This window comes from Tachysurus vachellii, chromosome 8, assembly GCF_030014155.1.
Source record: "Tachysurus vachellii isolate PV-2020 chromosome 8, HZAU_Pvac_v1, whole genome shotgun sequence".
Taxonomy (NCBI): Eukaryota; Metazoa; Chordata; class Actinopteri; order Siluriformes; family Bagridae; genus Tachysurus; species Tachysurus vachellii.
This window is the reverse complement of record NC_083467.1, coordinates 17155131-17171493: the sequence shown is the minus strand read 5'-3', so window position 1 is coordinate 17171493 and position 16363 is coordinate 17155131. Positions and strand designations below refer to the sequence as shown.

Genomic DNA, 16363 nt, shown 5'->3' with positions numbered 1-16363 from the left:
CCAACATAATAAAGGTTTCTTCTTCTTTTGAAAAGGGAAAGATCCAGCTTCATACCTTCCTCCTGATGTCTGTGAACTGGGAGAAGAGCAGAGATAGGTAGAACGACAACTCCAAAATGTAGTAATAGTGCAGGTCCACCGTTAGAGCCTGGGCAAATAAAGTAAACAGTATTTTTATTTATCCAACATGACAAACAAATGAAAAGATATAAGAAATTTGTGGGATAAGAAGCCAACAGTCCTTAAGGTTAAAGACCTCATCATCTGGTTAACTATCCACTGAGTAACAAGAGAGATGACTCAAAAGACATGCGAATACTGTTAATACTGAATCACTTTCTCACTGAATCACAGCTCCGGAAGACAAATTAGAGATTTATATTAAAGACTTTGTTTGAATGCTTTATGGTTACTATAGCAACGATAGCAAAATAGTTTACATGAACAGATTTAAAAGACTATAAAACATTCATCAACAGTCAACATTCATTTAGCATCCTGCGAAAGAGTCTCCATCGTCAGCATTTTCTTCATATCTTAATAAAGGTCTCTGTATCTTATCAGCTGCATGACTGTTATATCTGTTATAATGTAAGCAATGACAGTAATGTTTTTCCTGCAAGTTCCATTATATTAAATACAACTACTCTAAACGGATAAATGATACAAATCACATTAAAAATCTAAGAAAAGGAAAACAACGCTTTGGAATGCGGTGATGTTGGGAAACAATCGACTCACCCTGTCATGAATTATTTTCCTAGAACAACATACCCTGACATGTTTTATTTCTTATTTAAAGCGACTGAACAAAACGCACGACGTTTATTCAAAACTACACTTTCCAAACCGTGGCATAAGTACCACACAATCGATTTAGTGAAACCGCCCTGAACAGCAACGTCATTACAATACAAAAGCAACGAGCAAATATGTAAAACAAGTCAAAGTAAATGTGAAAATTGAATTGATTGATGATAGCATTGTACCTGATATGGATAGTTGTACCAGCAATCTCTAGTGTTCCACAGCCAGGGAGTCTAAACAAAATACACAGGAACTGTGATTAAGATAATATTGATACACAAAAAAAAAGCATACATTTTGTAGGTCATTTTGAAATACGACTGCATACAGAAAAAGAAATGCTGCTAATATTAGTGTTGTACGCTGTATGTGACAGATCTTTACTGATACATGCATATCCTAATGGACAGACAGGAACGTGGGGCTTAATTCTCTAGGTTTTTGACAATATATAACTATATATAAATCACTAATATATCTGTAACTTCCCAATTAAAGTAGTGTTTAGCTAAAGCCTGGAATGCTTTGCTAAAAGAAAAAAGAAAAAAAAAAAAGCATAGAACAGTAATAATGCGTTTCTGCTCTGTCTTACCGTCTATCACATGTTCCTCTCTGCCCTGATATTAGTGTTTTGTAGCTGAACATAGAGCCTCTGGATATTATATGTTTCCTATCTTTGGTTCTGAGGTTATAGCATTAAAAAAAGCAATAAATTATATGCAGTCGATGACAGCATTGCAAATTGGTTTTAAGAGACTGCAATTCACATGCAAATTGCAATCCTAATATGATCAACAATATGCTGTTTTGCTCAATATTTTGCAGCCTGGTGCCTTCCAGAAGCATCTTGTATCCAGTACGTCCCGCTGTGATGAAGCACTGTGGGCCGGCTGCTGACTACCGAGTTACACACACTCCCGAGCATGCTATTGAGTGTATGTCTGTTCTATTTCACCCCATGCTACTATTAATATCTCCAATGGGAGAGATGCTGGCCAGCCAATGAGAACAACTTCATTCTGTATAGTTCATCATGCCAGAAAAATAAATAAATAAATAAATAAATAAATAAATAAATGAATACTGGCACAACCACAAACCAAGCCAGTGGCAGCATATTCAATTACACAAAACACTGTTCCCATTTCATGCTTGATTTTTAGCACATCCATCAATATTCATGACCTAATTAACAGGCATGATTTTAGCATTAGAAATTCTTCTTCAGGTTATTATGTGTAAAAGACAGTTCTAGCATAAACAATGACAGAGAGCAGCTGTGAAGTTTCTGCACTATGTATTTGCTTACAGAGAAAAATCCCTGCATTATGGATACAGTGCTGAATAATACATAGTAGTACAGAGAGCAAGTGCTGCTGGAGAGGGTTTACGACAGATGTTTCACAGCTCCGTCTTCTAAAAATTTTCTAAAATTTCCTTCTGCATGAGATTCATAGATTTTAGTCACATATATAGTCAAGCCTAATCATTTAAGTAAGACAAAAAAATGACGAATATTAAGTGTAAATCTCTGAAACTCACAAGCACCTTAAGTTATACCTTATAAACACTTAATGGACTTAATGGAGTGCCAGCGTTCTTTTATCAGAAGTAAACTGACCTGGTATTCTCCCATGTTTACACTTGAACAAACAAAAAAGATATTTTTGATAATTTAAGTATATTAATAAGTATATATATATAATATATTTATTAAAAAAATCAGTCTAAATAATATGACCCAAATCATACATCCCAATCAGCAAAGGAATGGTTTAAACATGGATTGTCTAACCAAAAAAATCTGTGAGATGACCTGAAACACAGGAAATGCCCTTACAATCTGATGGATCTTGAATGTTTTTGCAAAAATAAAAAGTGGGAAATATTGTCAAGTCCAGATGTGCACATGAGGATAGTCTGACCAGAAAAAAAAAAAACACAAGTGGTGTAATAAAATGAAAAGGTGCGTCAACAAAGTATTAGCTTGGGGGTGCACATACTTTTGCAACTAGGTTAATGCAAGTTATTTATAAGAGTGGAAAAAGTTCTAACTTTGAACTTTGGCTTTAGTTCCCACACAATATTATTTTCACATTTTCATTTTCTATTTTTTTTGTATCGACTGTATGTTCACATGCACAAAATCTAAATCAAAATGCCACCTGCCATGTTGTCAGAATAAATAAACCATGAGAGAGGGCAACAGAGACATAGCACATCTGCTCACAATTCAAGTAAACTACAGGTATTTATTTAACCTTTAAATAAAACGGCGGTGCCAAAAATCTGTTGCTTATAAACAGATGAATTGACTTAATTAATAAATAATTCATTTTATTAAACAGATTAAATATTATTTGACTGTGCAAGAAATGTCTTTAAAAGGCACACAGTCTAACTGCATGCATGAATACTTCAGGCTAATTATAAGCTGTGGTATTTTTTCATTCTGTGTTGTATTTTGCTCACATAGTTGGGAAGGCGTTAGACTACTGATCTGAAGGTCATGAGTTCGAATCCCAGGTGTACCAAACTGCCACTGCTGGAACTCTGAGCAATCCCCTTAACCCTCAATTGCTCAGCTGTATAAAATCACTCTGGATAATGTTGTCTGCTAAATGCCAGTATTCATTGTAAGAATGATCTCATAGAGCTCCTAACTTTGCTTAAAAATTCCTAACTAGGAATCTTAGCCTGAGTGTGATTTAGGACCAAACTCTATGCAAGGAAAATACAACAACTTTTATCTTAGACAGGACGTGTTGTTTTGAAGACTGTGATTGGTTGTAGAATAAAAAAAAAATAGGGAAGCGTTTAAAATATGGTCTATTATAAGCCTTCATATTGTCTTCATGCTAAGGTATTTGAGGCTATATCGTGTAGGGAACACGTTTTAAGGGATGTGCTAACATCCGTATGTTATAAATGTAATAAATGTAAATATCTCCGACAGAGAGCAGAAACGTCAGAGCGGCAAATTATATAATTTCTGCCACTGTGTCATTTATAGATACGCTAACATCTCCGAAACAGAGTCGAAATGCTATAGTGGCAGAAATTCTATCATTTGTGATGGGGATGTTTACAATTCCATTTTATCTACATGCCTCCACGGCATTTTGCCTCTGTTTCGGAGATGTTAGCGCATCTATAAATACAAAAAAATAATCTGAGTTTTATTAACTCACTATCATTATTAAATATTGTATACAATACTTTATATATATATATATATATATATACACATACACACACACACACACACACATATATATATACACACACACACACACACAACAGTATACAATTTTACATTTTCCACCTTTTCTTTATGATCTTACCTTTTTAAGATACCGCACCCCGTAAGTAAATATGTACAGGTAAAAGGTGAACCTCCACCTGTGAAAGACACACCAAACAAGCATTAATCATAAGCAGGAATGTCTGTATAATCGTGTGATTGTTTTTTTAATATTTATTCTGCATGATTGCACAAATTCACCTCATGCACAGAACATACAGAACAAAACTGAACTTCTCAGGTAGGACTATGGTACATTTCAGAATAACACACATTCTATTCAACTTCTTGCCTAATCTTTATTCAACTGTAACATGAATGTAACAAGGAGCTTGTGTAGGAATTTTTGCACATTCTATATAAACAGTTTCTGTATTTTGGCTCCTCTTTTTACCCCACATACAGCTCACATGGGACCTCTTTTCCCTGATGTTCACTCATCTCTCTAACTCTACCTTTTCTGAAAAGAAGTCAAAGCTCCCAAATCAAAGCCCATCAGTCCTGCAGTCAGTCAGTCCCTCACCACAGACTGAAGGGCTCCCTGAAGCTAAATTATGCTTCATAATCATCTGCTGTGGTGTATTGTGTGTGTGTGTGTGTGTGTGTGTGTGTGTGTGTGTGTGTGCGCGTGCCTGCTTACCCAACAGGAACATAGCACTACACCCAAAAGTTTTAACACACTGTACAAACATACAAATATATAATTATCAAACTCTATATTAGACTTTAATTATACAGCAGGGCTGGGCAGTACAATGATGTAACACTGTGATAAATTATAGAGATAATGTGCATATTGTGTTATGTTTTACGTTTTAAAAATATATATTAATTAGAAACTGGTGATTTGATTAAAAAAACGTTTACAAAATATTGTAACTCAGTAAATTCTAATCATATTTGTTGATTCATTAATTTTTTTTTTACACATTCTGAAATCACTGCACAGGATTTTTGTCTACTGTATTTTTGTCAGTTTTATATATATATATTGTGTGCTGCAGAAATGTTTTTGATTATATTTCTGCTATGAACCCACCCTATAATAGAATATATATATATAATTCATAGAAAAAAAATAACTGTGCCATCTTTTTTATGTATTACATATATAGATATATAGATAAAGACGGCTCTGAAATACACAGCTACCATATGAACAATAAAGCAAAACGGCATATTTTCCAATCCGTAATAAAGAAAACACAATCATCGTAATAAAGAAAGTCTGTACAACTCTTTAGTATTTAGAAGTGAGAAAAAGCTTCAGGTGCTCTGCAATCGCCCAAAGGTCTGATTCCAAGAGATTAACAGCAAGTACAAAAAGAGCAAAACTATGCTTTGTCCCAAATTAGCATGCTTTGGCATGTGAGAAACCAGAGGCTTCAGATTCAAACCATCTAATTTAACTTGGACTTTGTACGATTGTGACACAAGCAGACAAAGCAAGAAAGCAGCTGTGAATCTATTTCACGGATTCGGGCCATGCTAGAGGACGTCCTGTCTCCTGCTGAGGCAGTGCAGGAGCTTACATGGTGTTACTGCATGGCTGAGAATGTCGCATAGAAATCACCCATGCTTATTTAAGACACAATCTGTGCTCTACTGCTTCTCATGGTCTCCCAGGACATAGCAGGTTAAGCCTTTTTTTTTTTTAACTGAGAGAATGAGGGTTCACCAGTAAGAAAGGCCATGTATGATGGGTTTTAAGTCAGGAAAGAGGAAAAAAATTAATCGTAGCATTTCAACATGAAGGGAAAAAAAATCAGTTAAAATGCTTCTATTTTCTCAATCTTCATTAATTGCAAAAACAAATGAGCATTTTCTTAATGATAGGTCAAGGCAGTTGCTTGGCAACAGGTTAGTCAAACAGTATGAAAGAGAGAGAGAGAGAGAGAGAGAGAGAGAAAGAGAGAGAAAGAGAGTCGAAGGGCTGTTTAATCAGGGCTATTAATATATGATTACAGACCTGACATGACGAAGTAAAATAAACATAGATGCAGATATGTAAACACCTCTGCTAGTCTCAGAGGAACATATGAGTATATAAATTTGTAGAAATATGATTTATGGCTGTTTTTCTCCACTCTTAAGTGCTCTGTCAAAAACCTGATACTGACCACGCACACTGTGGAATGCTAAAGTCATACGGTGTTTCTATGACGACTTCGATTATTTCTTGTGCTCTGTAGGCGTCAAGAAACCCAATCTCACTTCAGCATTCACTCTGTCGTACAAGACCAGAAGGCGTGAGAATCATAGTGAGGGGGATACAGCAAGTCTTATGAGTAGAGATACACAGCTTTAGCAATTTAATTAGGTCCATCTACCTCATATCTACCCTACAGGTGCATTGTGTATGTTTATATCTACTGACTGCAAATCATGTGTTGCTATGTAAGGAGTAAACCAAGACTGGGTGTTCTGTCTCGCGCCCTCTCTCTGTCTCGCGCCCTCTCTCTGTCTCGCGCCCTCTCTCTGTCTCGCGCCCTCTCTCTGTCTCGCGCCCTCTCTCTGTCTCTCTCTCTGTTCTGCAGACACCTTCCAAATGTGTGAAATACAAATTCCCCACAGAAAGCTTATTTTCGTATCAACAGTTTTTAATCCATTTATGTGATCTGCTCTGTAAGTCCCTGAGTAGGTTTTCAGTACAGAAATGAGAGCGTTAGAGCAAATGCCTTAACAAACCTTGGAGCTGGAAATACGTTTGGTACGGTTACATAACAACCCAACACCTTTTAGCTGCAGATTATTCAACTCCACTGTCATACGTACACCACGTATCAAGGTCCATATTGATAGAACCTGTACCAAAGGTGTACCTATTAAACTTGGTGTTTTTATTAATCCCCTGTTTTCTGCCGTACTTTCACATAATGGCTGAATTATAGAGGCAGTGAACAAGTAGTTAAGTGCAGAGACGTAACTATCTCACAATCACCTCAGTGACGAACAAGTAAAGAATTGTGCTGCGTGAATTAATCACTCATACTGAAGTTTGTAAGGATAGTTCTTAATACCTCCAATTTTCTGCCTAGGGAAATTTTAAGATGCAGTTCTCCAAAATTACACTTAAAAGCAGGCATGTTTTCTCATAATTAAAAACCTGTTCTTTGGGTTTAAAAAAATCTCTTAATTTGGCAGTATTTAACAGAAAATCTTGTAAAAGCACAAAGGCGGAATGAAAGCATGAAGGTGTAGAAGCTGGTTCTGAGTGCCACAGACCAAGACACACTTCACCACAGACAGAGAATGCAGCAGGCAGGATAATAAAGGACTGTATGCCCTGTTTCCCTAATCAACTCTCTCTGGCCTCAATCTGTCCATCACTTAGCCTCGGTTACAGTTATAAAAAGAGGAAATGATATAGAACGCAATTTAGCAACTTACCACACAAATACAAGCAGACTAAGCAATAATTACACGGAAATTATGTCCAAGCCCGATGACTAAACTGTTTTCAACAGAGCCATACAATGTGTGAGAAGCATGAGCAAGTCAGATAGTTTTCAGTATCCAGTCAGTCAGGAAGGCAGTAACACTGCTGACAATAGCTTTCAATAGCATCTGCAGGGACAGCAGCTGTTTCAGCTACAAAACCAGCAAACGTGATGCGCACAGCACTGTTTAACTGTCTGACTGGTCAGAAAACGTCGATACGTATTCTATAACAGGACAGCTCCGAGGGTAGTAATGAATAGTATTTTAAATCACAGGTTTATATCAGTTCACATACTTGCTTCAGTTACTGTTTATTCTTTGGTATATAGTTGTTAGCTGCTATAAGAGTTAACAAAGAAAAGTGAATCATCACTAAAATGTTGATAAAGATGTTTAACCAATATTTATGGAAGGAGTCTCTAGGGGATAAGCTGTGTGTGTGTGTGTGTGTGTGTGTGTGTAGGTTATTTTATTTAATGTTTGACTTTACTAGTGAAAAAAATCCTCCATTAAAAGTGGATAAAAAGAAAGCACAAGGTGTTGGTCTTTAATAAATTAATGAAAAATAAAAGAATCTTTGACAATTGTTGTAGTTCAAAATAAATAAACACCTCAGGATGCGCTCCAATAGGAAAATAATCCCGTTCGGAATAGTAACAGTGATCAGGCTGAATCACATCACCCTGCTGTTGATTATTATTGATCCCGAGTGTTTTACATATCGTGCATGATTTTAGAAGAGCAATATAGAGGTGCAGGGGAAGGTGATTGCACAAAGGCAAAATAACTAAGGTGATCACACTTGGCAAAATAACTAAGAAATATCAAGAGAAATAACACAATGTCCCACTGCTTCATTACTGTAAAAGCAAAGTAAGACAGTCAGAGTGTAAACCCTGCCCTGTTTTTCTATACCTCCTGGAGAGAGTTAAACAAGCAGCTGTGAGGTTTAATACACTTTTCTCTCTTCCTACTGAGCCCAGCACAGTGAGTGCAGTTTGTCTGAACAAAAATACATTTTAAAGCATTTGGATTACAGCAAATCTGCTCCATTTGGGAAAAAAACAACAACAACCTGTTTGTAGTGATTCAGCTGGCTACATTTCTATTTACGCAGGTTTTTTAAAAAAGATTGCCATGACGAGTCTTACATGCTCTCGCAGAAACGGGTCAGAGTGCTCGGTTTCTCTTGATTGCGTCTCTGTCGAAACCAGCGCTGGATTGTCCTCACGTCCCAGTCCAGCTGCTTTGATAAGCCCTCTAACCTCTTCTCATCAGGATGCTGAGAGACAAAACAATACACATCAGTGATCTGAGCAGCCCTGTTGTACCGCCATTCAGAACCATGCTGTAGGTTCGCCTCAACCGGCTGCGCTTAGCTTTAAATCATACTTAAAATATATGAGTTATATAAAATCAAACTCAAAATCTGATATTTTAACAACAACATAGTATGTTAGTTCACATTATTTCATAATCAACACAACAAAGAGTAAAAAAAATAATAGGATGAACTAACTATATATGGCACAAATTATGTTATGTAGTCTTATTTCTTACTTTATTGTGATGCAGTTTCATCTTAAAAGTACAATAAAGTAGCACAATAGTATTATACTGTATATACAGTATTGCTATATTGATGTACCAGATGTACCACCACCAAACACATTAGGTACAATAAAGATCAAAACTTAATAAAAATGTCGTCTTCTGTTTACTCTTCAGCAAGACAAAAATAAAATAAATAAATCACACCATCTCCTGTCGAAGGCACATCATCAAGGTGTTTGTTTTTAAAGGTTTACAGCAGAGTATGCAGTAGGCATCTGAGTCACTGACAGACTCTGTTCTCCTGCCATTTTTGGCTGAATTTCTGCATACTGACGTGTCTTACTGTGTTAGCTTGACAGCTGGTGGCTAATGCTAGTCTTGTGTGAATGATCCCATGAGAGCAGAGTTGCAGAGCATCAGTCAACCAGTCATATAGGATTGGACTGAAGAGTTTACTGGAACCAATCATTTGATGTTGATATTTCACTGAGTCATAATTACATAAGGCTGAGAAAAATCTCAGTTTTAACATTGCTCTTCATCCAAATCAAGGCTTTACTAAGCAAAAAACAGACACAAGACATGACTAACTGTTACATGGTTGCTTGCTATAATACATTCACGTCTATATATCTGAGATATTTATTTTAGTTGTTGCCCAGAGTGTAAGACATTTATGGCATCAAATGCCTTTATCAAGAATGTCTTACATTTATCGCATTTGTACAGCTGAGTCTCAGGCCGGCCACGACTGAGGTGCCCTTGAGCAAGGCACCGAACCCCCCCAACTGCTCCCCGGGCGCCGCAGCATAAATGGCTGCCCATTGCTCCGGGTGTGTTCACGGTGTATGTGTGTGTTCACTGCTGTGTGTGTGCACTATGGATGGGTTAAACGCAGAGAATGAATTCTGAGTATGGGTCACCATACTTAGCAGTATGTCATGTCTGTTAGAATTTTTGCCCATTCATACATATTCAGTGGGATAGAGATCACTGGAGTTCCTTCACACCAAACTCAACAAACTTCACCAAACTGTTGTCCCAAAGTTAGAAGCATACAATGGTGAAGAATGTCTTTGGATGCTATAGCACTAAACAAGGATTGGTGAAGGATTGAACAAGGATTGATGAAGGAAGAATTATCTGAGTCTGTTTTTCAGACTCAGATAATTCTTCCTTCATCAATCTTTGTTCTTTGGCTACAACGCTTTCCAGTAGGTACTGTAGAGTTCTGCTACTGTATGCACCGAAACCCAAATTGGTCCATCAAACTGCCAGTTAGTGAGTTGTTATTCATCATTAAAGAGAACATGTTTCCACAGCTCTGGCGTCCAGTGGTGGCGTGCTTTACTCCACTTAACTGATGCTTGACACTGCACATGGTGAACTTAGGCTTGTGTGCAGCTGCTTGGTCATAGAAAGACATTTACTGAAGCTGCTGATGCCCAGTTCTTGTGCTCATGTTGATTCCAGAAGCAGTTTGGAACTCTGTAGTGAGTGATGCAACAGAGAAAAGGTAATTTTTACAAGCTACACGCTTAAGCACTCTGTACTGAAGACTCATGTCAGTGTGTTTTTTCCTTCTTCCACCTCTGCACATTACAAGACTCATCTGATATTCCTCCCTGTTCATATATTCAATTAGCAAATAGCTAATCTCTTAGAATGAGCAGCCCCGAAGCTGTACATTTTGTCTGCTCCTTCAGTGACAGGCTGTCTGATCTCTGCTTATGCTGGCCAAGTCTATGCTCATTAAGCTGAACATTTGTCAAGAAACCTTTTTTTCTAGTGCTGTGCCAAAAATAGTGCTAGCACATCAGCAGAAGCTGGCACTGATAGACCTGGGCATGTTATGCTCACTACCCTTCCCCTAGATTCACTCTGGATCTGTGGAATGATAATACTTACTACTTACCTAATCAAATGCAGGAATGTTCGATGAAAACATTTTCTAATGCAAAAGTGTGCATCAAAGATTACGCATGTTTCTCTCTCATCAATCATCTTTCTCATCAATCAAGGCTCTGACTGAATGTGTATTGTGTGCAGTTAAAATGGGGCATAAAACAGCGAACATTAACCTGGCCTCAATTTCCAGACACAACAGCCACCTAGAAATAGACACTCAGCCAAGGTAGTGAGAGTCGTCACTGGAATCAGCCTGAATGTTCTCTGTTTGAGTTTGCATTCATCTCACAGTGAGATTTCCTGACCAAAAATGACATCACCTACATGTTGTCTACAGCTTATGTACAGGTTCACTTCTTAGGGTTTTATTATTTCACTATTTTTATTTTCATGTGTTGTGTGGGTGTCTAACGCAAGGTTGCCTTTCCTCATATTTACACCTCATTTGTAGGACCAGAATCTAGAACTGCATCCTTTTTTCTATTTATTTCACTGTAGTAAATGATTAATTCATTGTATTGGGAGTTTAAGGGGTTAATCTTGTACTCGAGTACACACTAGTAGCATTGCTTTTAAGAGACAACAAGTTTAGACTGATGGTCAAGAAGAAGATTGAAGATTAACAAACTGTAACCCTTTTTTTTCCACTGATCAAACAGACTCCTATTTATATCAACCAAAGACTTCAAAAATGCGGATAAAATGAAACTGATCAACTAATCCTTTAAATCTTTGAGACTTTGATGTCAACATCTGATTTCTAATAAACTCCACACGAATGTGAAGACAGTCCTTTCAGAAGAATGTCCTGTTTGTACTTAAACAGTAAGCCTCATTGATCAAGCAGAATATAAACAAATTATTTGTACATCATTTCTGCAGGAGCATTTACACAGGAAATGGGGTATTTAGGAAAATCCAGTGAGTTCGAAAAACACTTGTATCCTAAATTTACTTAATAGGAAATGCTTTAACATGAAGTTTAATTGACCTTAATGAGTAAATGTATTAAACTGTCAAGTTAACAGATGTTTTACACAACCAGGTCATTTCAAATCTTCTAATGCTTTAAAAAAAAAAAACGATTGATATCCAAAAAAAAATTCATAACCGAACACAAATAAACCAGCCACCACTCAGAATTGTGCCCTATAACAGAAGGCAGGGTTAATCTGCAAAAGCTGAGCTTCACTTAACTCGTGCTCAGAAGGAGCTTCTTTGCCATTTAGTTGTCATTTTGTCATTTGCAGCTCTGTGAGCTTTACCTTTTATGGATTTTCACAGCAGCAGTAAATGTAAATTAGCTGTGCTGTGAATGTGCTTGGTAATTTATAGTTGCACGAAATTCATCAACATATGCATGCAAGTACAATGAAAATCAGCCATATAGAACTTTGGGAATGAGGTGCATTGTACTGTTATATGCTTCATAACAATAAACTATATACTAATATTAATGTTTAAGGGGTTAATCTATTGTTGCTTTGATCAAGAGACAGAAAAATGACCCTGACATGCAATTACGCTGGCTATGGTGCAAGAGAAAGTCAACATACCATGGTAATAGCAGTGAAGACCTTCTCCAAAATGGCATTTGCTTGAGCCTTCCGAGGCCCGTTCGCTTGGATTTTCAGTCCCAGAGCACATGGTCTTGCAATAAACCTAACAACAAAAAGACAACATTATTATCCTGTCTAAGCCTCTCAGAAATTTAGATTTTTCTAAGCATTATTTGTGACATAGCAACAGACATTTGTTTATGTGTTAGAGGAAGCTGTGTGTAAGAAACAGCAGGGTTAGCCCCAACATTAAACTCATCATTACTGCCACTAAAGTGAAAGGCCCTACACTCTTCAAGGAGGATGACATTTTTCCATTCACAATGATGGAGTATCTTCTCACGAACACAATGGAAAAGATTTTCCTTTCCTTCTTGTAAAGAGAAAGAACATAACCAAGTATGGCAAAAAGAAGAACATCAGAAACCAGACATTGAGGAAGTAGCTGCTAACAAACCCACAATACATTCAATGCAGAAGTATATGCTATAAATCGTTCTTGCATGTCTGCAAAGTCTTGTCAAAAGAATTTTAAACAGTTTGAGAGAAAAATAAATAGCACACATTGCAGAACAATGTAATTCTGTAATATGGACACATGCCATTAAAAAAATCCTATTATTCTTGTGCTACGATTAATCTGGGTTTGGAAAGCAGTGGGTGGTGTTATTTATAATGCAGCACAACTGCACATTGTATCAGTCTGCACTTGCAATACACACACACGCCTGTTTTGACACAGTCCGACTTACACATACAGGAAAATATTTGAGGACAGTTGAGCTGCTGGTGGCCACACATGAGGCCAAAAGTTTAGTAATGGATAAAAGTATTAAACCCTCTGCACACCTAGCACTTTTTCCCTATAGTCCATTAATTATTTGGATATAAAAATATTATAATAAAATATATAAATATAAACTATGTACAGCATATAGTTGTTTGTTCAATGGCACAATCACTTTGAAAGATATTCCGTTTTAAATGACCTTTAATAACCTTGAAAAATATAAATAAGAGAAAACAAAAGGGGGGTAAACAGAGCAGAGTACATTCTTCTGATCTTATTTATTTTTTTAAATTAATTAAATGTTTCTATTTTTAGGAACGTCATTAGGCCAAAATGAATACAAAGGTGGTTTAGGTGACTTCCACTCTAGTATTGTCCTTCAGGTTATTAGGGTTGAAAAAGCCACAGCATGTTCTTTATCTTTAGATATTTGAACATTATATCCTGTATATAAACGACCTTTAACAAGTTCAATTAAACACAGGGAAATAAGGCTAAAAGCATTTAAGCCTGTGGTTCTTATAGCCAGGCCCACAGTTAGGGTGTTCATGGTTTTTTGATACGGAGGAGGCTTATTCATTATTGAGCTGCTTAAGTGGTCGCTTGATTCGACTGGCTTTAACCAATAAATTAAATTATCTTCATGTTTGTTGTTCATTGGTCAATAAAAAAAATCTATTTTTCTTATAAATAAAAATATTATTATTAAACAACATTAGTTAATATCATTTAAATAAAGAGCTCCATACTTGAATAGTGAGCTATATTATAAAATATTTCTGTACCAAGAGGGTTCATGGAGTTCATTTTTTGGTCAGGGTTTCCTAGCAGCAGGTCTCTGATAAACTGGTCCTTAGAGACCTTGAATGCTGGGCTGCAAGATCAAAAAGTCTACAGAAAGAATTATGTCAACTTGGGAATTAATGGAAATTCACTCGTTTCACAAGAAAACATAGAGCATGTTAGTGATATGCTTAAATAGAAAGGCCAGAGTCTCACGTAAAAGGTTGCAGGCAAAACGTTGTGTTCTCGAACAAAATGTTATCATATGAGTATGTGTCTGTACTCAATGAATGAGAAATGACATTGCACTGTTGACTGTATTTTTGCATGAGAGACATTCTGATACTCAATATAATCATATCTCCCTACATTGCTACCATCCAATGAAAAGCAGGAGAATAAGGAGCTCCAAGTGTGTATCTTTTATCTTTTATCATTATGATGCACATAATTATTCACATCAATGCGACTTTATACTTTGTACTTTATAGCAAAGAGAATGCAAAGTGTGATGAATCACATCGTGTAACTGTCCCATAAAACACCTATTATTTATACACAAAGATATCCATTTTCTACTTAATGATGTCAATGCAAGGACTAGTGCTCTAGGAACCAGGATCATAAATAAATATATCTTCCTTTGTGCACACCCTTTTTAGTCGTAGATAAAGTATAGCTTTAATCAGAGGCGACTTTGACGTTCTGCAACAAAGTAAACACTGATCTGTTAAGAGAAATATTGCAGGAAATATTAAGGCTCCTATAAACAGAAAAAAAAAATGCAGAAATTCAGGTCAAATAATTCTTGAATTGCAAACTCAATAATAATAATAATAATAATAATAATAATAATAATAATAATAATAATGCCTGAAAAGCTAGCTAAAGGTAGTTGGAAAAAGGAAAACAGAAAGCAGTTCATATTTAACTAAGTAACTTGAGGCTGAAATTCGCTCTCAGACATAAAGAAGTCGCAGATGTACATTTCCTTGTCAGTGGGGCAGTACATTAACACTGGGGCAGTGGGTCCTGGGGACACTCAGATGTCCCTGAAGCATAGCCTGAGGGTCTGTCTTTAATTACACTGGTGTGGGTTTAAACAATCACTCATGGTCATCAGACTGATATATTTATGGCTGGTCACTTGAAGAGTTTTATTCACTCTAATCAAATCAAACTATACATGATTATAATTAAAAAATAATAATAATAAAAATAATAATAATAATAATAATTTAAAAAGATCCCAGGCTCAAGGGGACATTTTTTTGTTCACATCAGTGTGGATGGTTTTTTTTAACCTGGAAAGATGCAGGTAGTTTTTTTTAATGTGATTTCAGAGCCAAGCTTTAAAGATGCATCATTAGTGCAATCATACACAGATTGTTTATGAAAAGGTCTACAATGCATATTACAGCTCTAAAAAAATGTACACGATAACGACATAGAATGTGGAGTTTGGTAGGTTTATTTCTGACAGTGCACACATTAAATCTGGGCTGTCATTGTCTGCATGTGGCAGGTTCCCTACTAGAGCAGGACCCTGTGCTCACTGCTCACACGCGTTTAGTCGGAAACACTGTTGCCATTAATCTGATGAACATGTCGTACCTCTCAAACACGATGCGGATGATGAAGATGATGAAGGCCAGTGGACACGCCACATACAGATCCTCCGCCTGGGGGAACGTGGACTCCTCTGTGTTTTTTAAGTCGGCCCAGGTCACGTTATGAGGCAACCAAAACCTCTCGTTCCAAAACCACACCAGAAAACCAGCCATGACCCCTGGATCCTCTATCTTGGTAGCTTTTTTCTGTTCTTGTGCACTAACCTAATGAGGAGTAATGGATGGTCACAGCTCTCTCTTCCCTGATGTGTGTGCAGGTCAGGACGATGAGGCAGGCTTGGGTTTTGTTCCACAGTAAAGTAAAATCGAGATCCAAATTGCGGTTATTTTATAATTAAGTCCACTATGTAGAGAGGACAAGCCGTTATTTTGTACACGAGGGAGTGCGCCTATATAAGGGGCATCGAGGCATTTAGGATGCAGCCCAGTCTGCGGTTCATTTAGCCATCGCTGATAGGTGGATTCTCCTGTCAATCTCTCTCTCTCTCGCCTTCATTTCTCTCTCTCTCTCTCTCTCTCTCTCTCTCTCTCTCTCCGTGACTGTATTGTATAAACGCCATATATTAAAGAGAAAGCCAACACAAGT

General features: G+C 36.8%; 1 protein-coding gene across 2 annotated transcripts in view; it reads right to left on the bottom strand.

Annotated features, from left to right (window-relative positions):
* Positions 1-16084, bottom strand: part of cers6 (ceramide synthase 6) — a 33208-nt gene extending 17124 nt beyond the window's left edge. The window contains exons 1-6 of one of the 2 annotated variants that reach the window (XM_060876645.1): positions 15761-16084; positions 12571-12676; positions 8704-8834; positions 4152-4209; positions 990-1040; positions 56-148 (exon numbers count right to left, since the gene is read on the bottom strand). In XM_060876645.1, the coding sequence (XP_060732628.1) occupies positions 56-148; positions 990-1040; positions 4152-4209; positions 8704-8834; positions 12571-12676; positions 15761-15930 (609 nt within the window). In that variant the 5' untranslated portion in view covers positions 15931-16084. The remainder of the gene's footprint in view (positions 1-55; positions 149-989; positions 1041-4151; positions 4210-8703; positions 8835-12570; positions 12677-15760) is intronic. The other variant, XM_060876646.1, reaches the window with a different exon arrangement.
* Positions 16085-16363: the final 279 nt, after the last annotated feature.